Source organism: Gallinula chloropus (genome assembly GCF_964237585.1).
Source record: "Gallinula chloropus genome assembly, chromosome: 1".
NCBI classification, from domain to species: domain Eukaryota; kingdom Metazoa; phylum Chordata; class Aves; order Gruiformes; family Rallidae; genus Gallinula; species Gallinula chloropus.
This window is the reverse complement of record NC_140085.1, coordinates 156,675,487-156,700,347: the sequence shown is the minus strand read 5'-3', so window position 1 is coordinate 156,700,347 and position 24,861 is coordinate 156,675,487. Positions and strand designations below refer to the sequence as shown.

Here is a 24,861-nt window from a genome sequence, read left to right as displayed (position 1 = left end):
TCAAATGCAAAATAGCAGGATGAAGTGAGATATTCTTTACAGGTTTTATCTACTCACAGAAAGTCAGAATAAAACATAGCTACTAAATGAGGACCAGCTAAAATGAACTCCTGCATCCCAGAGCAGTGGGAAAAATAGTAACATGAGTTACAGGTCCTTCTCCTTATTTAATTCAGATTAAAAAAAAACAACCCCTAAATTTAAATCCTTCTATTTCTAAAAAAGGTGCAACACTGAAGCCTCATATTTTTGCTGTATGTTCCACTTGAATCCATTAATCATGCTCTTCCTCTGTATTGCTATGATATTCTGCAAATTACGTATATCAGTAATTTATGCTAAAATGAGTCCAGGTGAATACTGTAGCAAGGTAGATTTTTCATCTACTACTAGAAAACAGAGAGCCTGGCAATAGGATTTAATCCTTCTAACAGTACACCAATTATATGAACAGGAAAATCGTTTTGTTTTGTATTAGTATTCTAAGAAAAAGTGGCAGTTACTAGGATTTGCATAATAAAGACACCACTTTAGAGAGCATTTAATGATAGAAAATTTATTTGACCAATTATCACATGGAGTACACCTGATTCTTAATGAAAAATTAATTCAAAACTTCTTTAAAGGTTAAGTTTATTGAAATAGTTGAACTGGAATTCAATCTCTATTGACATACTAGAGCAGAACAGTATTGAGTGCAGCACCCAAAAGCTGTCCAATCTATTTTTCTCCAATCTATTTTCCTGATCACTGTCCAATCTATTTTTTCTCCTACATGCTTCAGATTTTCAGTTATGTGAAAATACACAGCGTGAAAATACTGATAAAGATTTCAGATCAACCTGGTTGATTACTCAGCTGAGACTACTTTGTATACTTGAAACTCTTCTTTTAAGACTTTATTTTAACACAGAAGTAAAAAGCTGTCATTAATGTAAGAAAAATACAGTTTATTCTAAGCCAAGCTGGTAGAAAAATGCCTGGTTTTCAAACATTAGCATTCTCCTTCCTAGGAAATCACACAAAATTCAATATGTTTCTGGAGAAAGAAGGGACTATACAAATTCCCTTCAGGATAAAAATGTTTTGCAAAAGTTGACATACCTTCACTTTAGAGTTTTCTATCAAATGCTGAGCCATTGATTTTATCAAGACTTCAAAGAAAAACCAGGAATACTGCAGAGAAAAGAAAAGATACTGTATAATTGCCACATGCATTCAGCAACTATTTCAATACAATCAGTTGCTATTCTTCAGTTATGACCAGAGAAGAATGTGCAGTGAAATGTACAGTTCAGCATGTACCTTAAGTAGCTTGTTGCTTGTAAGAAAGTCAGCAGATGGCTTCAAAATTGTTGTCATGGACTTTGTCAGTTCTTCATGTACTGTCTTATATTCAGAAGCAACGTAGGGTTCAGCTTTATACGCATACTTGGGGAGGAAAAACAGAACACAGTATGGAACATGACATAAGATAAAACAATAAATTAATCAGATGCAACTGAATTTAAATATACTCTTTTCAGAGGAAATATTAAGAGCCATTTCATGTACTTTTACCTACCTTGACATAAGACCTCAGGTAGCTATCCAAGCCTTCCTCATGACATTGAGCAACAATATGGATAATAACCCTAAACAGAAGTCAGAAAGAGTAAGCCTCCAAGGAAAGCTATAATCACATCAAAACCACTACTCAGTTACAGATTTATGCACCAACCAGTCACCACTTTTACTCTATGAAACACTTAAAATTCTTTACCTTGTCACATTGACTGCAACTTCCTCTTGAGTTGCTCTAGTGAGAACTCTAAACAACTGGTTTAGGACAGTTGGCAGGAAAGCTATCATCACATGGCCTTCCATAGCATGAAGGCTCTAAAAGAAAGCAGTAACACTGTTAACTCCCTTGAAACAATGGCATTTAAAGCATAAAATTCACTGTAAGTCTTTCTCCAAAAACACACTTTGCTTGCGCTATTTGGTGTTAATTACCTAAAATACAACTGCACAGAAAGCAACTGAGAATAGTTTCCAACATAAATATTTGGTAAATTTTTCCTAAATTATGGCAAATCAGAGATAAAAAGTAGGTTTTATTAAAATTATTTTAGAAGTAGTTGTTTCTACTTTTCCACTGAAATGCATACTAGGCAATGCTTCAACAAAGAGACTACCTGCATACACAACAGCAAGCTGACACTGACACTCTGATATACACTTTGCTATTTCATACACCAATGCAGACATTTAGGAAGCAGAAGCTCCATGAAAGCATACAGATTGCTCACCTGGAATAAGTGCAGCACTAGTTGTACTGGTTACTAGTTATATTCGTTGCAAAACAATAAACCACTATGTTAAAAATCTGAGTTAACTAAAACCCCCTAACTACCTTGCACCCTCAGCGAGTTTACAGACACCAAGCTGAGTGGTGTGATTAACACAACAGAAGGAAAGGAAGCCATGCCGAGGGATCTTGACAGGCTGGAAGATGGGCCTGGGTGAACCTAATGAGGTTCAACACTGCCAAGTGTAAGGTGTTGCACTTGGGCTGGAGGAATCCCAGACACAGATACAGACTGGGAGAAGAGCGCCTTGAGAGTAAGCCTGCTGAGAAGGACCTGGGTGTCATGGTAGATGAGAAACTTAACATGAGCCAGCAGTGTGCTCTTGCAGCTCACAAGGCCAATGGTATCCTGGGCTCTATCAGAAGAGGGATGGCCAGCAGGGACAGGGAGGTGATTGTCCCTCTCTACTCTGCCCTTGTGAGGCCCCATCTGGAGTACTGTGTCCTGATCTGGGGCCCCCATTACAAGAAAAATGTGGAACTGTTGGAGAGGGTTCAGAGGAGGGCCACGAAGATGATTAGAGGGCTGGAGCAGCTCCCCTACCAAGAGAGGCTGAGGGAGCTGGGCTTGTTCAGCCTAGAGAAGAGAAGGCTGTGGGGGGACCTCATTGCAGCCTTCCAGTACCTGAAGGGAGCAAACAGGAGGGGAATCAACTTTTGAAAAGGGTAGACAAAGGCAGGACAAAGGGGGGGGGGGGGGGGTTGGATTGAAGCTAAAGGAGGGAAGGTTTAGATGAGATATTAGGGGGCAGATTTTTTACAGAGAGAGTGATGAGGTGCTGGAACGGCCTGCCCAGAAAGGTGGTGGATGGCCTATCCCTAGAGGTGTTCAAGGCCAGGCTGGATGGGGCTCTAGGCAACCTTGTGTAGATCCAGGCCTGGAGGTTGGTGGCCCTGCCTGTGGTAGGGGGGTTGGAACTCTATGGTCCTCGGGGTCCCTTCAAACCCAGACCACTCTATGATTCTATGATACCTAATGCTGGGAACTGGAGACAGTGAATTACTAACCAGTCCAACTTCTTCATGCTAAGCCTTTGCATTCCATTGCAGACCAAAGATGGAATGTCACCCTGCCATAAAAGGCAGTGTGTGACATTTCATCCTGCATTGTTTTATGTCACAAAAAGAACGTCAGAGCCTTGGCTAAACATGCAAACAGAACTTCAGCTCACACTTTTGCTGTGGAAGCAGATTTTTCTTGGTAAAGATGGTGGTTTAAGTAAGACTCTGAAGTGGACTTGTAGCCCAGCTTCTGAAGCCTCTGAGCAATCAGTTACACTTAAGACGGCCAGAAATAGCTGTGCTCTTGGATCTCTCAGGCAGCAATGGACGTAACTACAAGCAAACACCTCAACTTATGAGATGCTAAGTGATGTTTGGGCTCATGAAACATAAAGGAGAGCATACAAACATTTTGAGTCAGGTGACTCCCAGAAAAATGTAATTGGAAGTGTCAGATGGTGCTTACACAAAATCCTGTTGGGGAGAGCAATAGCAGAGAGAAGTGAGAACAGGAGAACACTTGTCATGTTTGATAACTCAAGCCTCTCTGCCAGGAGCACACTGACTTCATGGAGAAAAATAAATCCAAAGGATTTCAATGTGTCATTGCCATTATAGCACAGGAAATACCTTCAGGAAACTCTTACAGAGAACTTAAATGTTGATCTCTAAAGAACATTTAGCACTCACGCTGGTCAAGCTTAACACATGTAGGCTGGCACACAGAGGAAAAGCTCTCCATATACAGGAGAAGTAAAAGGTATTTGCATCCCTGTGAGGCCTAGCTAGACAGGAATCTGGCCAATGGAGTTGAGAAGAGACATAATTTGTAGCTGACACAGAAAAGAGCATTTGCTTTCCGTTACTATGAAGCAAGGAGATGAAGTCAGTAGATGTGTTAATCTAGTGGTGTGGAACTTGTTCATACAGGTTAGCAAGAGTGTTCTGGTGTCTGACAACGAGCAAGATTTATACAGATGCTTTGCAGTTGCATTATTCTGTGCCAGGGATTTTGAAAATATATGGTCTTCTCACTGAACCTAAAGATTTTGCTAACGTGGAATTAATATTAATATTAATATAAATATAAACAAAATGTTTAAGAAAAGGAATAAACTACCAAAACATACAGTATATATTATCACATGTGACTGAAGTAAACAATGTGTTGCTTTGTCATTTCTCTAAAATGATATCTAATATATAATGATCGCCTTGTTCTACCAGACTAATAAGAGTTGTGAACATCAAGACAATGAAGTCTTTGATTCCAGTCAGCTGTCAGTTTTGACAGTCAGCAGGTAGCAAGATAAATCTGAAATTTCCATGCTAGTCCCTGGAAGAGATTTTGATTATATCAGATTCAAGTAGAGCTCTGGTAAACTTAAGAAACAGTGGGATTTCTTAAAGTACTGTTAATCTTGATGAATCAAACAGGTCAGCAACTGAATGATGGTTGTTTACAACTTCAGCTCCTGAGGTAAGAATCAATCAACTGCCCACAAAGTACAGGATCATCCCATTCCTCACAACATGAACAGCCACTGCTGCCAGAACCCTGGTACAGAGGCTCCCCGTGGTGTGCAAACTGGTATTTTAACAGTGGTGATTCATACTTGTCATGTATGCAGAGACTTCTGTAATAATGGTTCTTTTCATGTAGCATCTGATTGTTTCCCAGAGCAGCTGCTTTATATTACAGCACCAGAAAGAGCATATTCTGTTTTGTTTTGTTGTTTTGGTTTTGGGGTTTTTTTGTCTTCCACCTGAACTTATCAATAAAGACATTTAATTTCCTGAGGTCCAGTATGGGTAACAATCCTTTCCTTCTTGATACCAAAAAACATCTGCCATTTTCTCTGGTAGCAGAAAGACTGCCGCCCTCGAAAAAAGCGATGGAAAGAACACTGACCACAGGTCAGACTCTAAGATCTCTAATTCATGATGAGAGATATGAAGAACATACCATCCTTATTATATGGAGAGGGAAAAAAAAAAGAGGTTAAGCCCAATGATAAGGGTTCAGTGTCCCAACTGATCTCAAAGCCACAACCAGAGGACAAAAAGGCAAATTATGACTGGGACTTCCAGAAACCTGGATTGATAGAACATGGGAAGAAACTGAATACCAGTAACTTTAAACCCATTTCCAGAAGAGTACAAACAGTAGGAACTGAGAGGTAAAGTAGTTCCAAATGGAAATCTCAGACAGCAGGACCACAATCTCCCAGAAAGTTTACTTAGGTAAAGATGGAATAGTCCCTCTGGCCTCAAGGCAAGATGAAACTCTCTCAAACAGTGGTTCTTCTCTTTTGTATCTATTGGAGAGGTTTCTTCAGACCACAAGCCACATACATACAATTAGGAAATACTCCATATTTTAAAGAGCGTCACGATGACAGAGGATTTACAAGTGTTGTTTCAGGGAGGGATTCTCCACATCACCTGACTAACTTCAGTAGCGCCTCTTGATACTGCAGAGTGCTGACTTTTAAAGCCAAAACCCTACCAGGCTTTCTGCTAGTTCTATCTAACTGGGGACTATTTGGTACAATTACTGCTGCAGAAATCCATGGAAATAAGGATGACTCCAGATGTAAAATTATCAAGTAACTCAAAACAGATACTTTGAGAAACAGAGAGAAATGATACCTTATATCAAAACAAGAATGTCAGTAGAAGAAATTCAAGTGAGAGGCATCTCTAGTGACTCATTCTAAGTAACTATGGGGTACAACAAAGTTCAACAAGACTATTTGTTCTTTGCCTTACACTTTTCATGTGAAGCTACTACAGCCACAATCCCTTTCAAGGGACGATTTTGTCATACACTTCACCAGCATGGTTTGGGGTTGCAAAGTTTCAGAATGACATAGAAATAAAAAAGACTGAGAAACAAGTCCATCTGTAAAAGCCAGCAACAATAAAAAAACTATTTCTAAATAGATTTATTCCATCCTCCTGCTGTTGATGTACTGTGCCCTGTTTTGTACCAAAATTGATGACAAAAGTCTTGGGGCAAAGATTATAACTCAGAGCCACAGTTTTGACATAACGAAGGTCACAAAGGAAGTCTAGTTCCCAAGTGTGCCACATGCAATAGCTCTTTCTCAAATGTCCCAAGTAGACAGTTGAGTTTTATTAGCTGATGGTGTTAAATTACAACAATATACTCTGTTGTGGCTAAGAAAATCAGGAGTTACTTGTGATACCTTATATAGATTTTTAAGAGGACTGAATTTTGGACTTCATAGTAAAAATCTGGCCTACTGGGTTAAGAAAAAATTTCTGTGGAAGCCATGCACTCTTGATTTAAGCCTGCAAGAGAATGACACTATGACAACAGATATAACAATAATGACCTCCTAAGAAAAAATTTTACAAAATCAAGAGTCATCATTCCTTATCATTCCCATTGGCAGTTCAATTTGATTATTTTGACAAACTAAACCATTAGTGTTTCAAAGTTATCACTCATAGAGTCACAGAATGACAAGGCATTTTCCTCTGAAGATCATCTAGTCCAGCCCCTCTATGAGAGCAGGATCACCTAGAGTAGATCACACAGAAATCCACATGGGTTTGAGTGTCTCCAGAGGAGACCTGACAGTCTCTCTGGGAAGTCTTTTCCAGTGCCCCATCACCCTCACAGTGAAAAAGCTTTTCCTTATGTTTACATGGAACCTCCTATGCTCCAGCTTGCACCCACTGCCCCTTTTACATAAGGCTGACCAATGTGCATCATTATTTCCTTGTGGTTTCCTCCTCTACTACAATTGTAAATTTGTGTAGGAGAGGAAGTATCTTCCATTAATGAGACCTAGAAAACATCTGAAGCTCCTAGGCTTTGCAAAAGCATAAATAAATAATATAATCTGTTATTCCCTGCCATTTTATACCTTAAGGTACTTCACAAGATCTGTTCCTAGTGCACGAGCTCCAGACTCTGTTTTCTGACAGTACTGGAAAAAATTATGCAAGTGCTGGTCCTGTCAAAGACAAAGAGAACACCACATTAAACAATACCTAATCTTACTATCCGAAACTGAGCACATTAAAAATTCTTATATATAGAAACCCAAAAATAATTGAAGTGCACTACTCCAAAGACTAATTTAGTCTACATTTAACATTATTTTTTTCTTTAACCCACATGGTAGAAGGTGAACAAGAAATGGTGCTTCTTATGTAACTGAGTGGGTAATCCTTTTTTAATCTGAAAGGCAAGGAATCACAACCTTTGTAGAATTCTTTAGCTAAAGCAGTGACATACATGCCATTCTAGCTGCAGAGTTCAAAAGCAATTCCAGATTCTATATTATTTGAAACAAGACCAAAAATCACACTCACAGAACTCTTTAAATTCACTTAGAGTAATTTTTGTATACCATGCAAAGGTTCCAAGAGACAAAAAAGTAAGACATCAGCATACTGAGTTTAAGAATCTTCCCAGATATTGTCTATACATATAAAAAAAATACATTATTGCTAAGACTTCCTCTAATTTAACCTGTTTTATAACTCACCTGTGTATACACAGTTGACACCAGATGAGTGGAAATTTTCAACAGTTGTTTGCCTCCATCTACCCATTTAATTTCAGGACCAGAATGCTGCACGTAGACATAGAGAGGAAAAGAAGTAACGCAGTGGTATACTGAAGTAAGCTAACTTGTTTATAGCACAACACTACTTTTTCTTTTTAACAGGTTGAAGAAATGTGTGCAATGAATACAGTCATAAGAAAAATTATGCAGACAAGAGTACCAAAAGCATTTATGGAGCTTAAAATAGTTTCTGTTGTTGTTGAGTGGGATGCTGGGGTGGTTTTTTTATTTTTTGTTGCTTTTGGATTTAGTTTGGGTGGGTTTTGTGGGGGGTTGTTTGATTGTTCTGTTGTTTTTAGAAGTCCCATGATAGTTCCCTCACTGGATAACAAAATTGCTTTACTGTAAGTCACAGATTCCACGCTTCCCCTACAACTTCTGACTAGAGAAAAATACCTGTTAGCTTTCTGAGAACAACAGAAGAATTTTCAGAGATACTGACACTGTCTAAACCTTAACATAGGTCACTAAAAGGTAGCAGCCAGAGCTTCCTTCCCATGCCATTTCTGAAGAACTGAGAATGAGAATGCTCAGCTGTCTACCCTGACAACCAGTTGGAGAGAGGTTTTACTGCTAGATATTCAAGTAATCTCATTGGTCTTAACTTTCTACCCATGGGCATGATCAGAGATGAACAGCAGAGGCATAGAGAATACACCTACAATGTGAAAAGATGAAAGATATGGAGGAGACAATGGTCTGAAAGCTTACAGCAGAGTTTAAAAACATAAAAGGTGGTAGAACAGGAGGAAAGCGGCACCTCTTGCTATTGATTTTAGGCCTTTTCCTCCAAAATGAGCCAATTTTGTCTCTGCATTTCATTCTCTTCAAATGAAATGTCAAATCCCCTATCACATTTTACATTTTGTATCCTCCTGGTATCATTTTTATTACTACAATTTTGCAAGCTTTCTGCTTAGAAAAATACAACCATAAATTTTACTAGTGAAGTATAAAGGTCACAAAAATCAAGATGTGAGAATAAGACTTTTTCAGGAATAAAGGACTTACTGAAAGGAGACAGCATGAAATGCTAAAAAAAATTTAGTAAAGGACTTCAGATTATTTGCATATCTTCATAAACTAAATAGTTTCATATATTTTCAGGTTACTATAACTTCTATTTGATTATTACTACAGAAAATGAAACTTAAAACTTTCCTAAGTACGGCAACTAATTAATAATAGAAATAAGTAGTTCACAATTTAAATGAAAAACTATATTAGAGCAGGTTGATTCAAATTCTTGTAAAAGCAGAATTTAGACATAAGTTTTGTCTCCCATTTCTTTTTGGGTTTCTTTGTTTCCTCTAAGCCAGCTGTATGATTTTTGCAAAGCACTCCAACTATAAAAGTAAGACAATTCTACTAGAGTATTATTTAAATCTCATCAAACCTTCTTTCCACATCATTTTTTTCAAAAATTAGGGCATTTTCATATAACATACCTTTCCAACCACCACTTCTTGACAACTAAGATAGCCTGAGGGAAGATTTGCTGACACCGGGATGTGCTGCTCATTGGTCACCACTCTTCCATCTTTTATTAGAGGAAGCCAAGAATATCCAACTATGACACACAAAAGCAATGGATTTTAAATGTTATGAATCTTTATATAAACCCTTACAAAAGCCTCAACGTGCATTCCTGATACGTAATTCATTAACCAGAAAATGTTACTGGCACCATGTTACCATAAGGGCCAAATGATATGAACTCAAACAATTAGAAATAATCACAAAAGGCAAATCAATTGTCACTGAGTTGGAAAAAAACCCACAAAGCACAACCAAACATACATTTGATAGACATTCTAAAAAACCCATCTGAAACATGAAATTAAAATAAATACTTAATTCACAGAATCACAGAATCAGAATCACAAGGTTGAAGAAGACCTTCAAGATCGCCAAGTCCAACCGTTCCTGCCCTATGCTAAACCATATCCCTAAGTACCTCATCTACCTGATTAAATCTTACCAGCAATGTAATGTAATTCGAAAGCATTGATGACAAGAATCAAGGTTACCAAATAATTTTTATTGCATAAAATCTCCCTGGTAGTTACTGATAACAATGCATTAGCATACAAACCTTGTGTTTCAACAACATCTTTCTTCTTTGTACTGCCTTTGCTTGAGTTATCACAACTGACGTGGTAGAAGGTGAACAACAAATGGTGCTTCTCATGTAACTGAGTGGGCAATTCTATTTTTATCTGAAAGGCAAGGAATCACAGTCTTTGTAGGAGTCTTCAGCTAGAGCAGTGACATACATGCCATAACGGCTGCACACTTCAAAAGCGATTCCAGGTTCTATATTATTTGAAACCAGACCAATAATCACCCACACAAAAATAACAATAATTTACTTACAGTGAAAAAGGGGAGACTGGTTTAACTGAAAATCATTATCAAAACCTTTGTAATTCTCCAAGTTTTTCTTGTATTTTTGAAACTTTACATATAGTACCTAAACTAGTAAGAGTTATCTCAGAAAGGTAGCTTACCTCATCATAAAACTCTGGATTTTGGTGGTGATGCAGAACAGCAGCAAACGCACTTCTAGTGAATATTGGTCCACCTGGCCTACCATAGATACACTAATAATAGAAATAAAGAATAAAAAAAAGAAATCAAATCCTGTGATCCTTCTTCTCTCAGCTTACAATCTTTTTCACATAGAATCTGAAATATTTTGACTTGTATTTAACTTGGTTTCTTTGCACAGACAGATTACATCATCTGTAGTCTGCCTGCTGTGCAGCAGAGCTGACACTGACATTTAACTCAAGATTCCTACACATTTTTCTGCTACTTTTCTTCCATGCACCTCTTATAAGACACTGTAGTATTGCATCAACAAAGACAAAGCCTGGCTCTGCAGCTGACCCAAAGCTTTAATGTAAAGAATTCCTTCTATGGGGTATGCACAAGCCACCTTGTTTGCAATTAATTTATTATTGGAATTTTTGTTGATATCAAGATATTAAATGTTCTGAGGCTTCTTTGATAATCTTTTATATTAAAAAAGTCACCTAGAAGTTATTTATATGCCAAATGCAAGAGGTCAGAAACTAAATAAATAAGAAAGAACTACTGTGTCACTTCCCTAACTGTTCACTGTTTTCTTTAATCAGTCACAAAAATCAAAAGACTGACCTTTAATGGCAAAGAATCCTCTTCATCAGAATCCTTGAACTCGATGCATACTGCAATATTTCTAGCCTAAAGCAGTATTTAAAAACAAAAACCCAAACAATTGTAAGGATCATCACAGAAATCAAATGTGTAAACATTCTTAACCAGAGAAAGAACATCTAGTTCTCCTGCACTCACCTTTGCAAAAGACTTCTGACTGTCGTATTTCAAGTACTTCGGGTAAACGTAAAGGTGATTGTTGTAGATGGTGAAAGGCTGAGTGTGTTTGGGTATGCAGGGAACAAATTCCTCTATTTCAAATGTTATTAGTGCCTTGCTACTGCTTTCAAACTGTTTCATGGGAATGTATGATGAGTTAACATAATCTGAAAATACATAAAAACCAATAAACAAACCTGAAGAGAAAAAAGCCTGAGTGCCTAACAGTGTTTATTAATACTTACTTGGAAAATCTGGTGACACATTATCAATTGTAACATCCAGATTTCCTAAAATAACAGGAAGTTTGGCCATCTTTTCAGGTCTATAGGAAGGAAAAACACCTCAAAGTCAGGCTAAATGCAAAACTGTGAGATGCCAGAGAACAGAAATAATAGGAAACAGAGTCAAAAGTAATATCCTGAAATAGGAGTACGAGAGGAAAGGTGGCTTGGGGGTGGATGACTGATCTGGTCATGCTTTTCACCTAAATTTACAGTTTTCTTCTCCTTTTAATTCTCAACAACAGAAAAAAAAAACCCAAGGCTTTATTTACAAGTGTGCAAAAGGTTAAGAAAAAGCATGATGTTTTCCCTTCTTTAAATGAAAATGAAAACATTTGTTAAAGGTGTATTTTGTTTGCCATGCAATAGCTGACTATCATTTGCAATGAAGAAGGAAGCTATATTTAAGCTTTTTAAATCTCAGTGGCCAGTGATAAGCATTCATGGCAAAAGGCTAAACTTGGGGGAAGAGAAAAGGGGGTGATAAAACAGTAAGTTAAAAAAATTCTTAGATGTTATCATGTAGCTGATTCAGAAACATGAATTTGGTGAGGCTTTGCAGAGGGTGTGGGCTTTTTGTTTCTTTGTGTTTTTTAAAGTGGGAAATTAGACTTACTTCCTGAAATCTGCTAACAATTTCAGCATGTCTTCATTTGAGAGTTTATTACTGTCTTGTCTGAAGAGAGGAGAAAATCTTGCATTTTTGTCCAGGGTTCCTGAGGCATCTTTAAACAACGTCCTGAAAGTCAAAAACTTGCTTTCAGCTGAGTTTGTGGAAGTGTTGAAATTTCACTTCAAGAAATTTCTTTACTCCAAATTAGCACACACTGCACCATCATTGTAGGTGAGTTTTAACATATAAACATCTCAGTCTAACAAATCCAAATGTAAACCACTTAATTCACACATCCAGTCACAAGTGGACACAAGTGGTGTTCCCCAGGGCTCAGTACTGGGGCCAGTTCTCTTTAATCTCTGTCAATGAACTGGACAAGGGATGGAGCACATCCTCAGTAAACTGCCAGATGACACCAAGTTGAGTGGGAATGTTGATCTGCTCGAAGGTAGGAAGGCTCTTATAGGGGGGGCCTGGACAGGCTGAGGCCAGCTGTTTGAGGTTCAACAAGGCTCAGTGCCAGGTCTTGCACTTGGGTCACAACAGCCCCATGCAATTGTGTTACAGGCTTGGGGAAGAGCATCTGAAAAGCTGCCTGGTGGAAAAGGACCTGGGGGTGTTGGTCAGCAGCAGCCAGCTGAACGTGAGCCAGCAGTGTGTCCAGATAGCCAAGAGTGATGGAGAAAATTATGTTAAACAAAAGTTAGGAAAAAACAGATTGGCAAGATCTGTCCTTACCTCGCTGCCCAGGCAAAAGGCATTCTGTAATGACCTAATCTCTGACATGCTTGCTTAGCATTTTTCAAAACTTTCTGTGCAACCTGCAAAAGACATAAGGAAAAAAAACATGGTTGAAAAGTTACAGTTTTGCACCACTAGGATACAAGAAAGAAACCACACATGCTGACACTGATACAAATTGGAAAATCTTCTTTAGAAGATTAATCCTAAGCATGCAAGTGAAAGAAAAATGAAAATGCCTCTCCAGAATTCATTTCAGGTTAAGCAGAGCCTACTGATTTCACAGCATTTTATGGGTGACAACACAAACTCACCTACACCTCCAATTATATATATTTAATTAAGCAATGAAAAGAAATTACATATGAAACTTATATGAATACTGGAGTAAATTTTCGCCACTCTTAACACAAAATTGTGATTCCAGATAGAACATTTTCTCCCCACTTGCTCCCCTATTTAGCACCCACTCTATGACCAGAACACATTCCTGCAGAGCAAATAATGAAATACTCTGCAATATGTGTATTACAAGTACACACAGAACATGGGGAGCTGTATGAAGAGCCCACAGACTGTCCTACATATGGACAGTGCAACACCATTTTCATTAAAAATTTAAAATTTTGGTCTTCTTAACTTTAAGTGAACAAAGAATTCCATTATACAGAACCAACACATATAACAACCACAGCTAGAAAATCATGAGTTTGACACCTTCAACACCACACTGACCCCCTTAAGCTAAAGCAGCAGCTCCTGACATAGCAGTGGGCTTCTCTTTTCCATAAATCTTCTCATATGTGCCTTCACAGAGCAGAATTATTTGCCAGAGGCAAGAAAAAACTCAACAGAGTAAACCTGCCTGAATCTATGCTCTTGACATTATGAAGAGCTTTTAGTATTAGTGTGTTGTTTGAGCCAGCTCTCCATTATTCCTTTCCTGTAAAAAGGGTGAAACTGCACTAAGCAGCATAGAACCTTGATAAGTAATCATCATTAGTTCACTGTATTCAATGTTTAGGGGGAGAATAATTGCCCTCCTGGCCACAAAATTTGCTGCTTCCATTTTCCCTTTTTCTTACGCAGAGTAGTAATCCTGCAGAGAACCGAAACTTGCTCATTATGCTGACATACATGGAGGCCTATATAGTCAGTAGTGTTCTGTTTTGTTTCAAATTAATACTATATAATCGCAGTGAGGATGTTTTTCCTGTTCTCTAAATGTTCAACTGTATACAATTATAAGCAAATGAATACTAGAAATGGACAGCAACAGTTAATAGAACCATAAATGTTCCTGTTGGCTACTTCTGCAGTACAGGGCAACACAAATCTAGCACTTGGCATCAAATTTGGGAACACTTGAGCTTACGTGACCTTTCTACGTGGCTCAGGCCCAAGACCACCAAAAATCAGTTACTCAGTTCAGGTTTGTTTTACTTCAGTAACAGTCAGCATACACTTCAAAAACAGATTCCTAAAATACAAAGCTGCTGTTTTCCAACAGTAGCTGAAAAAAAATCTCAAGTATTCCTGGAAAAGCAAATCAGGAGTCTGATCTATATTAAGACCAAGTGAAAAATACAGGTTTTTTAATGTGTAGCTCAGCCAGCATTAAATCAGTAGGAAAAAACACTGTTTCTCTGCAAAAACTGAAAATTAACTCTCCCTTCTTCCTTCTCTCTGGCTGAAAACAGAAAGAATGTCAACAGAATCTGACATTGCTAATGAAAAAAAACCTTTTCTCCTAGTATCCTGGTCCAACTATTTAAGCACAACTGTCAATCAACAAAATTAAAGTTCTGTTTCTTCAGTGAAAGAAGAGAAGCTGCAACTGACAAAGCTTCTCGGAGGTATGTTTTCAAAACCAGTAAAATGTTATGTCATCCTAGACTCCTGCAAACTTAAGAAGTTACAGTGGTTTATTTCGAAAAGGGATTTGGAAAGCATTTTATACAGAGGCTTAACAAGCTCAATGGTTGTGAAGGAGAAGCCAGCAAGAGGGCAGATAAAGTAAACTATGGTCACCAAAAAGTGACACAAAGGAAAAGTCAACAACAATGATATAGTAAATAGGATGCATTAATAAAGATAGGCATACAGTTAATTTCTGACCTATATTTAATATTTGATTTAAAATTCAACTTTCACATTGATGTTCAATATTCTTTTGCAAATCAATTTAAAGCCATGATAAAAATCAAAGATGATGCCACAATTTTAATAAGCTAAATAAACATTTCCCAGTAATGTTAGACTTCATCTGTTATGTTCCAGTTCATAATAGTTTAGTAATAAGTACAGCTTACAAAATAAAATCATCCAGCATCTGATTTTTCTACAGAATTAAGCTTTTTAATTGGTATTTCTTCATTTCCAAACAACCTGCCTCGCCTCAGCATTTTCTCCGTGCCCCGGAAGGTAACATACCTTTGAAGAATCGGAACTTTTCATATATGGCTCAGCGCAATGTGTAATACTTCCCTGTAATACTTTTTCAATTCTAGCCACGAGGAAAATGTCAGTATGAGGACATGTGACTGAGAATATCCCCTGGAAATAAAATGAGAGATAAATATAAATAATATAAAATAATACAAAAGGAAAGCAACGCACACATTTGACATTACGTAACAGAAAGCCATCCGAAGCCTGCAGGAAAACTCTACTAGTACCCCAAATCCTGCTAACTCTTCAGGTTACAGCAGTTCTTACCTGCTTTGGATACTGTAACACAGTTTCATGAATGTCTTGAATCCTGTGTAAGCTGTCACCGCTGCCGTTCATCATTTGTTGGGATGCACTGGGTATCATGTGCCTTACTGAGGGGTGGTTCAAATCGACGTGGAAATCTGCTGAGATCTTCCGGTTGTTTTTAATGTCAAATAGTGATAATGTGACAAAGAAAGGCTCTACCTAGACATTGAAAAAAAGAATCAAGTGTCACTGTTGGCATCTCTATTGTTGTGAAAGTGTGTATGAAAGGAAGACAAGTAACATTTTTATGAAGTTACACATGGCCATCACTTTAGGTACGACTGACAAGGTGTAAAAGAGAGTAAAAGAAAAATCCCACTTTCTACAACACAAGATTAGTACCAAAGTTCCTATCTGCAGGATTTAGACTCCTGTTTGGCTTGAAGGAGTAGAAAAGCACCAACAATGTAAGTTTTTCAATCACAGCAAGAAATTCCTGCTGTTAAGAAAAGTGCCAACAAACTATTTAAGACACTTGCTACAATATTAAGAGAAAAGAATTAGGTTGATTGTTTACATTTGTCGTTGGTCCTTCTTCATTTTCTGCAACGCAGCTTTGCAAATTAAAGGACAAATCATTACACTTCACAAGAATTTTTTTTCCAAATTTCTCTTCAAATGGCTTCACATCTGGTTCAATACCAGTAAAGTCAAGTTTCTTTAAAAAGAGAAAAGAAAAATGAAGGTAAGTTCTTTTATTTTTCATCTCAAAATGATCAACAGAGAAGCAAATAACATGCTCACTTGTAAAAAAAATGTCTAACCTGTGCATCTGGATCCAAGGCAAAAAGTTTAACTCTGCTTTCACTTTTCAACTTGATTTCTGCTTCTCTGGTACTCTGTTGAAAATAATAAGAAAAAAGCATGAATATAACTCTATTACATGAAAGTGGTTTTCAATTTTATTTCTTTTTCTGTGGTGTTCAAAGCTTTACATGTTTTTAATTCATGTGCTCTTCTCTTCTTAACTGAACTTTGCAACTCTTCAGTTTAAATTGCTCCAGAGCATGTCTGAGAGTATGTCTCTCCTCCAAAGGCTTTTCCAAGCCTCAAAACACAAAAATGTACACAAGCAGCTTGCAACCTTCCAAGCTCATGGCACGTATACTCCAGTATACACTGCATAATGAAGTTTGCCTCCTTAAACAAGAAATATCTTTCATAGCACGAGTGCAGGTTAAAGCTCAGAGCTATTCTGAGACCATGAGATTGCTCAGGAAACAACAGGTTACTTAATTTAAGAAACACCAGCAGGGCTCTTCTTCTTTCTTTTTTTTTTTTTTCTTTTTTCTTGATTCTACTGCTAGAGAAGTGGTTTTCCTGTGGGTAGATGGAAAAAACCCTAAAACTTCCAAAAGATAAAACTAGCAGACTTAAAAGTTACTTTGCAGATCTAGGAAGTATACCAACTCTGCCTGGGCTTTGTGGATACCTACCTATTAACGGTAAAACAAAAGTCAAGTGGAACAAAATAGAACATGAAAACTGATAGTATACATAGGTTATTTTTTTTAAAGTGTATTATTTAAAGAGTATTCTATGATTTTTAAAGTCACAGGACATGACAAACGGATATAAGCATGTGCCAAAATTACCCATGTAGGAGAGCTGCCATTCCCAAAGTAGTAGCTGGTCAAACAGGGATCCAAAGTCTTACATTACAGACAGGTGTCTATTTTTGGATCAGCCAGTAACAGTTAAAAGAAGTTACCAACCCAAATATACTCATCACTGACCATCAGCTGGATGTGACCTCTCTTTTCTTGTGACCTCTCTTTTCTCTACAGCTGCTTTGCTGGAGGTCAAAGAAATGCCTTTTTTATATCTCAAGGAAAAGAACCCACCCCCACACACACAAAACCCACCAGCTCTAAGAGTTCAAAATCCTTTTTTAGTTTAGTAACACTATTAAAAAAAAAAACGACTTAAAGGACACATTACAGAAGAGAAAGTTCTGAGATGTGCCTGAGTATAGATACTGTAATGGATTTAATTTACTTTTTTAGCTTTAACAAACACAGGAGAAAAGGTAAGAGTTGCTATGAAACACATGACCCAGGCATGTTATCACCAGCAAAGCAATGGCAGACTTTGCTTGTCCGACAGTCAGTATGATTGAGAAATGGAAGACTAAACTGTGAAGAAATGGACGGATGGCTAGAAGGTTGCACGCATGTTTTGGAAGGGGAAGAGTCAGTGACAAGAACCAAAAAGGAAGATGACCTGGTCATATAAGCAACCCAGAAACTGCTTTACCTAAAGCATCCATCTTGAACAGTTTTAGATTCTTTGGTGGTTTATGCACCAAATAGAAGACAAAATTATGCATTTTTGACTGACAGGTTCAGGAGGAGTTGGTCAGACGTCAGGCATCGAAAATGTATGTAGTCATCAACCCTGTCCACAGCACAACAGTGACTCCCTAATTCCATTCCCGCATCAGTAAAAAGCAGGGACAATGTTTTCCTACCTCAAGGAACACTGGGACCACAAATGGTTAAATAGGTACTTGGGCACACTGATCTCTACACCCATGCAGACACTTAAAATAGAGGACTAATTTGTTTTCTCTGAAGAGTAAAAACACCACCAAAACCAAAGAACAACAACAAAAAGCCCCAAGCCCCAAAACACACACCACAGAAAAACCCAATCCAACATAAAAACCCTACTACATTCATCCTTGGTACTTATTTTATAGATAAAAGAAATGTGAAGTAGGTGGGACAAACAGATGCATATGTGCACATCTGTGCACTGAAGCACACAATACCATCTTAGTTTATAACAAACCCACAAGTGTTGATGGAAAAATTAAGACTTGGAGATGTGCTCACAGAGGTTAAAACTTTCCTAGGAAGACTGTTTTTTTCTCCTACTGTCAGGTGCTCTACAATCACCCTTGGAGGAATTTCTCTTTCCTCATAAGGATATGAGGTCAGCTATTGTGAAGATCTCCTCAAATCAGCAAAAATAAGAGCACAAATGTAAACTCTTCTAGAAGGCAAGTCAACGCTTTGTAGGTCTTCCTCTGGGGAAAAAAACCCACCCAAAACAAAAACAGCCCAACCAAACCCCACGCACAAACCCAAACAACAGCTGAAAAGACAATGCAAGAAACAATAAAGGAAAAAAAATACTCAAAACAAACAGCCTTTATAAAAAGTAATCAAGTTAAGGCACAAACAGTGTACTACTGCAAGATTTCTCCCTGTAATTTTCCTGAAGGGAAAAAAAGGCTAGAAAAAGACATTAGAGCAAATTATTTTGAAATGTAGTATTTAGTAAAGATTAACTAGGATGGGAAAACTGGAAAACTTGCTTTGAAGAAAAGAGAAATGTTGTGTACAAAAAAAAAAAAAAGCCAGTGCTTAAAGAGCTAAGAAAAATAACACACTAGAACAGTACCTAGCTGAAACAGCTGCATGCTTCCGATCAGAAGGTTATGGAAACAGGAAGCAGCATTCGCAGCACTAAAACCATGTGCAGGTTCTGGAGCCCTGAATAACAGTCCCCTCTGGAAGTCATATGGAACCCAAGCATTCCAATACCTCTGACTATAATGAAAGAAAAATCTTCACAGAACGACTAGGTTGGAAAAGACCTTAAATATCATCAAGTCCAACCGTTCCTGTCCTGTGCTAAACCAGATCTCTAAGTACCTCATCTACCCATACAACTAAAGTATCTGGTTTTATATTTATTTCTAAAATAAAGTGTTGAGACTTCAGGCTGTGGCACACAGAAGAAAGACTAAAGAAGTCACAGGAAAGAGTCTGGAATCTGCAACTTCAAGGTCACCAGCTCCAGTCCTTAGGTGATTTAACAAAAATTTTTCACAAAACATTGACACAACGAAGTCCCTGACTTAACTGGAATAAAGTGTGCAGGTGGACTGAGGAAGAGTTACTGTTATTTTCTATTTATTTCTATTTTATTTCATTCTTATTTCTATTTCGACCACACTTCTGCAAGAATAAAATCTAAAAGTAAAAAGTCTAGCAATATAGGAAGTATCCACGAACTTGCTAGCTTGTTACAAACATCTTAATACATCAACATCATCACTGCTATTAAGCTCCTCTGGACTACAGAACCAAGATTTTACTTCAGTATAAATATATTTCTATGGAAATATTTTAGAACTTACCAGCATGACATCGAATTATAGAAACTATATAAAACACAATAAAAAAACAAAACACACTGCTTTGAAGTATCATATCAAGATTTATATAAGCAACTTTGAGACAGTAGTTAGTTTGCTTCCAAAAGCAGAACACAAAGCAGATCAAGAACCGCAGCTACTCACAAAAGAGCTTCCAAGCTTCCAAATTAAGCACCACAAACTGACTGAAAGCTAGAAGCCAGTGCCTTACCTTTACTGAAAGTTCATGTGGCTAATTTATGTTTAGTACTTTATATCCCAATTTGGCATTTACAGTATATATTACCTTGGCAATTTCAGGATAGTAGTTATCAAAACTACTTGATGAGCTTTCCAATTTGCTCTGTTCATCCTCTGAAATTACAAAACCACATTTAAAAAAAGAGATTAAAACAGCGTAACAAATCCCCAAACTACTCACAAAAGTCTTATAGTTCAGATCTTTCTATTCTTTCTTAACTCTTAGCCCCTCAAAAGAGGTTGTGGACAACTCCATCACTTCATTTTGATGCAGTGATTTCTTGGAGGATATAACCAGTTCCATAAATTGATAAAGTAGCAGTTGTTTCTAATCTTACCTAGACAATAGCTATAATATTACTTTTGACTTCTGTATGAGGAAAGGGGTTAAAATAATGTAAATTCATGCATTGAGTATTTATACTATGCATTGTAATGATCTCAAAACAAGCACCCTCTTTTCATTATGTTCCCAGCTCTACATTCCAATGGTTACTGGATTTCCAAAGCAGTCATTCAGTTGGCTATAAGTACCTTTCAGTTCCAAGGTCCACTGGGGACCGCTGACTAAAATGTTATTTCAGAGAGCCACAGGCTTCTCTTTTTCTGATTTCCTTTTGTTGCAAACATCACGTCAAAATCTGTCAAACTTTACCAAGACTGTGCTATCTCATTTTCAACCCTAACAATCTCTTGTGGCACATCGTGCTATTTATAAGCTCAACAACCTTGTAACCTGTTCCAGATTCTACTGGATATACATACACTCGGTTTCATACCAGTTGCCCTCTCTACCCCCTCTCAAGAGGAAAAATGGGCAAGAAATGCCCATCTAGGCTATCCTTTTGTCACCAAACTATACCTACATCACATTCATTGGGCTCCAACAGAAAAAAATTTACAACAAAGCAATCTATTTCAGTACTTACGAGCAATATTTGTGGTCAAAGGAGTTGCATCTCAATTTTAAGTCCCTCACTGCAACCACAATTTCTTATTCTTCCACCTACAGTGACTACAGAACTGACGACTCCATTTTCAGTGGCATTTTACACATTTCAAAACAAGACTCTCCTAAGCTGTCCTTTTTCCTTAACTGCCTCAGTCCGGATCTTTCACTGTGGGCTCCGTTTTTCTAGACTTCTGATCAGTCATCTTATTCTCTTCTGGACTTAACTCAATCAGAATCAATACAGAACAGTACTATTTTAATGTAGAACATCAAAACTCTCATAGGACAATGAAAAGGCACACAATTTTTACAACCAAAGAAAAAAACAAACAAAAGCCACAATAAAGCCTTTCTTTGCAAATACATGTACTTAGGCATTGTCACATAACTGTACTAGAATTGACAGAAACTCCGCTTACCGTCGTGAGACTCTCCATTTCTTTTTTCTTGCATTGCAGCCTCAAAGTTAAGCTGAAGGATTTTGTTCAGAGTGTTTATCCATTCTTCCATTTCAAGTTCACTATCGGCAGCTAAAAGGTAACTGCTCTTGTCTTGCATCTTGAGCTCAAACGCAAAACGTCTGACTTTATTGTTCTGTAAGAAAATAAAAGACCTTCATAACACCTTTACCCGCTGTCTACAACGAAAGTCATAGTTATTTCAGATGTTAACAAAAATATACAGTTTGATATTTTGAACAAATGCAGTATAGGAACACTTTTTCTTCTCTGCCATTGGACCTTTTGAAATTATTTGTATCACTGTAACATGTGGAAGTTTAATAAATTAGCTGTTCTCTTTCAATTTCCCCTCATAAATAGGCTTGTAATCATGTTTAAAAAAAACCCCAAAACAGCAACAAAAATTTCCAAATCAAGTCTTATTGTACTTCAAGCATGTAGAAGTGAAGATAATTCAAAAAAAAAGCATGAAACTATCAACATGTGAGTGAGAATTATATGCACACTGGGATTTTATATTGGAGGTTAAATCATAACCAACATCAACCCTGAAAGCCCTGATGTTACTAGTCTTTTAAATATACATGAAGTTGGGAATCAATTCTTTCTTTGTTCCTCAATCATTAGTCATTCTTTTTGCAAAATTTAAATCAAGACTTCAAATGCCATCTAGCTTGATTTATATTCCTGAGAACTAATTCACAAGTCTTCAATGAAAAATCCGTACTAACATCAATTTAATTTTTAAAAATGCTAATTCATTAGATAAACATTAAAATATACAATAAGACTTAGTGTTTGGAGGATATGTTTTGTTTGTTTGTTTCAAGCTTATTATGCACCAAATAACACTTTATTTTTGCTAAATATTTGAAACAGTTAGCTTTCTACCAAAGATGAGTTTCTGTTAAGGAGAACACCAGCAAGTGTATGGACTCCAGGTCTAAGGTAGTCTCACCAACTAAACCCGTATCGAAGTAAATGAAAAAGAAAATAAAATCTTAAGAACAGCAATCCTTAACTACCACAGTATAAAGCCTTACATGGGTGGTACATACCACACTCCTCAGTTTTTGCAAATCACTATACTAGAGCAGCTATGCATACATATATACGACTGCATGTGTAAATACGCTGCATGTATTATGTGGCTGCACTTCTCTGTGATGCAGAAAGGTTTTAAGGAATTTCAAAATTAAACCAAAACTAAATCCCAACAAAACCAAATGAAAAAGCCATAAACAGTATTTTGGGAATTCCTGTTGCTTCATGTAACATTTTTAAGTTTTTGAAAAAACAGAACAAACCCCCAAAAAAATAAAAGCCCTTACTGCACATATTCAACATTCCTTTTCTGCAAGTACTGATAAAGGAGCATCCTCTGCTCTACTCTGCTTTATCTTCAACCTCAGATAGTGAAGTTGGCATTTTTCTCTCTTGTGCATCTACTCCCTTTGAAGAATAAGTAAGCATATGTACTAAACAAACTCAAAACAGAAATAAGAAATGGTTGTAGTTTTGTGTGGCTGGGTTCTGGTGGAGGAGGGGAGCTGCAGGGGTGGCTGCTGCAAGAAGCAGCCAGAAGCTCTCTGCAGGCCCCACAGAGCAAACACCAGCCGGCTCAAGGCTGGAGTCGTTGTTGACCAAGGCCGAGCCCATCAGCGACGGTCTCTGGGAATTCACCTCTGGGTGAATTCACATTTAGGAGAAAAAACCACAAGCAGCAGCTTTTTGTTACCAGAGAAAGGAGTGAGAAGGTGTAACAAACTGTGCAGGCACCAAGGCCAGGAAGAGGGGGAGGAAGTGCTCCAGGTGCCAGAGAGAAAGATGCCCCTGCAGCCCATGGAGAAAACCATGGTGGAGGAGCGGGTGTCCCACCACAGCCCATGGAAAAGGCCAAGACTTCTCCTGCAGCCCATGAAGAGGCCCCACGCTCAAAAAGGTGGAGACATACAGGAGACGCTGTGACCCACTTTGGAGCAAGCCCCTGCCAGCACTTGCAGCCCCTGGAGAGAGACAGAGACACAGAGATGAGTGACAGACCCACACTGAAGCAGGTTTGCTGGGGAGAGGGGAGGGCTGTGACTGCGTGGGGAACCAGGCTGGAGGAGTCTGGGCCTGAGAGACTGAAAGACATTCTTTGATTTATGACTGCACCCCACAGCAGTGACCCACACTGGGGCAGCTGGTGAAGAGCTGAAGCCCTGTGGGAAAGGACTCATGTTGGAGAAGTTTGGGGAAGACTGTCTCCCATGTTTGGGACCCCACGGTGCAACAGGGGAAGGGTGTGAGGAATGAATGCCCCCCCCTAGCGAAGAAGAAAAACAACTTTTGAAGAACTGACTGAAACCCCCATTTTCTCAGTCCCTGCCCCTCCCTGTGCCACAATGGGGGGGAACAAGGGAGTGAAATCATGACTAAAGTCAAGTCTGCTAAGAAGGAAGGGGTGGGGGGAAGGTGCTTTGAGATCTGGCTGCACTTCTCATTACCCAACTCTGGTGTCACTGGGTGTGCAGTGCAGGGTAATACATTAGAGAGTTTTCTTTCCTTTATTCTGTGCTGCCCGTGATGCTGATTGCAGGATGATCTCTCCCTGTCCTTATCTCCACTCCTAAGCCTCTCAATATACATTTTCTCCCTTGTTCAGCTGAAAAGGGGAGTGATAGAGTGACTTTGGTGGGCATCTGGCCTCTAGGCAAGGTCAAAGCCCCACACCCCACAAGAAGGAAAACAACTCGTGATGAACTGATTGAAATCCCCATCTCCCTGCTGTGACACCTGTAGGGGAGGAAGGGAGATAAATCATGAAGAAAGTTGAGCCTTGGAAAAAGGGCAGGGTGGTGGGAGGCATTTTAAGATTTGGTTTTATTTCTCATTATCCTATTCTGTTCTCATTGAGTATGTTCTTGGGGCATCTGGCCTCCAGCCAGGTCAAACCACCACAGAAATGTTACACAAATGCAAGAGGAACTAACTCCTCCTCACCAAAAAGCTTTGCTCTGAAACAAGTAATTTGATTCTGAGAACAAAAGCTTCTAAGTTTCTCTACCCAAGAAGAACAACCATTTCTATGAAATCCAAGTCAGACTATGGCAGAGTACAGTGGCTGGGGTCCTTTTTTAATTTATTTTCCTCTTCCATAAAAAGAAATGCAATTTCTACTGTGTGCAGACCATTTTTTCCCGCATAGGTGTTTCCAGATGTTAATACAACACCAATTATAAGTAAAAATGAATAAAATAAGAACAGCCAGAGAAGATAGAGTAGGTAGTAAAATCACACATGGGCCATTATGTATAATATTTTATAGTTCAAAATCT

At 38.1% G+C, this 24,861-nt stretch overlaps 1 protein-coding gene across 1 annotated transcript in view; it reads right to left on the bottom strand.

Moving 5' to 3' along the window:
* Nucleotides 1-24,861, bottom strand: part of DOCK9 (dedicator of cytokinesis 9) — a gene marked incomplete at its 5' end in the record, with an annotated part of 115,120 nt that overhangs the window by 50,483 nt on the left and 39,776 nt on the right. The window contains 20 exons of the mRNA XM_084269813.1: nucleotides 1,105-1,176; nucleotides 1,306-1,431; nucleotides 1,565-1,634; nucleotides 1,763-1,878; nucleotides 7,252-7,341; nucleotides 7,879-7,965; nucleotides 9,408-9,529; nucleotides 10,055-10,178; nucleotides 10,470-10,562; nucleotides 11,122-11,187; nucleotides 11,299-11,486; nucleotides 11,565-11,644; nucleotides 12,220-12,342; nucleotides 12,958-13,040; nucleotides 15,394-15,516; nucleotides 15,679-15,879; nucleotides 16,238-16,378; nucleotides 16,485-16,559; nucleotides 20,175-20,242; nucleotides 21,500-21,674. Of these exons, the coding sequence (XP_084125939.1) occupies nucleotides 1,105-1,176; nucleotides 1,306-1,431; nucleotides 1,565-1,634; nucleotides 1,763-1,878; nucleotides 7,252-7,341; nucleotides 7,879-7,965; nucleotides 9,408-9,529; nucleotides 10,055-10,178; nucleotides 10,470-10,562; nucleotides 11,122-11,187; nucleotides 11,299-11,486; nucleotides 11,565-11,644; nucleotides 12,220-12,342; nucleotides 12,958-13,040; nucleotides 15,394-15,516; nucleotides 15,679-15,879; nucleotides 16,238-16,378; nucleotides 16,485-16,559; nucleotides 20,175-20,242; nucleotides 21,500-21,674 (2,223 nt within the window). The remainder of the gene's footprint in view (nucleotides 1-1,104; nucleotides 1,177-1,305; nucleotides 1,432-1,564; nucleotides 1,635-1,762; nucleotides 1,879-7,251; nucleotides 7,342-7,878; nucleotides 7,966-9,407; nucleotides 9,530-10,054; nucleotides 10,179-10,469; nucleotides 10,563-11,121; nucleotides 11,188-11,298; nucleotides 11,487-11,564; nucleotides 11,645-12,219; nucleotides 12,343-12,957; nucleotides 13,041-15,393; nucleotides 15,517-15,678; nucleotides 15,880-16,237; nucleotides 16,379-16,484; nucleotides 16,560-20,174; nucleotides 20,243-21,499; nucleotides 21,675-24,861) is intronic.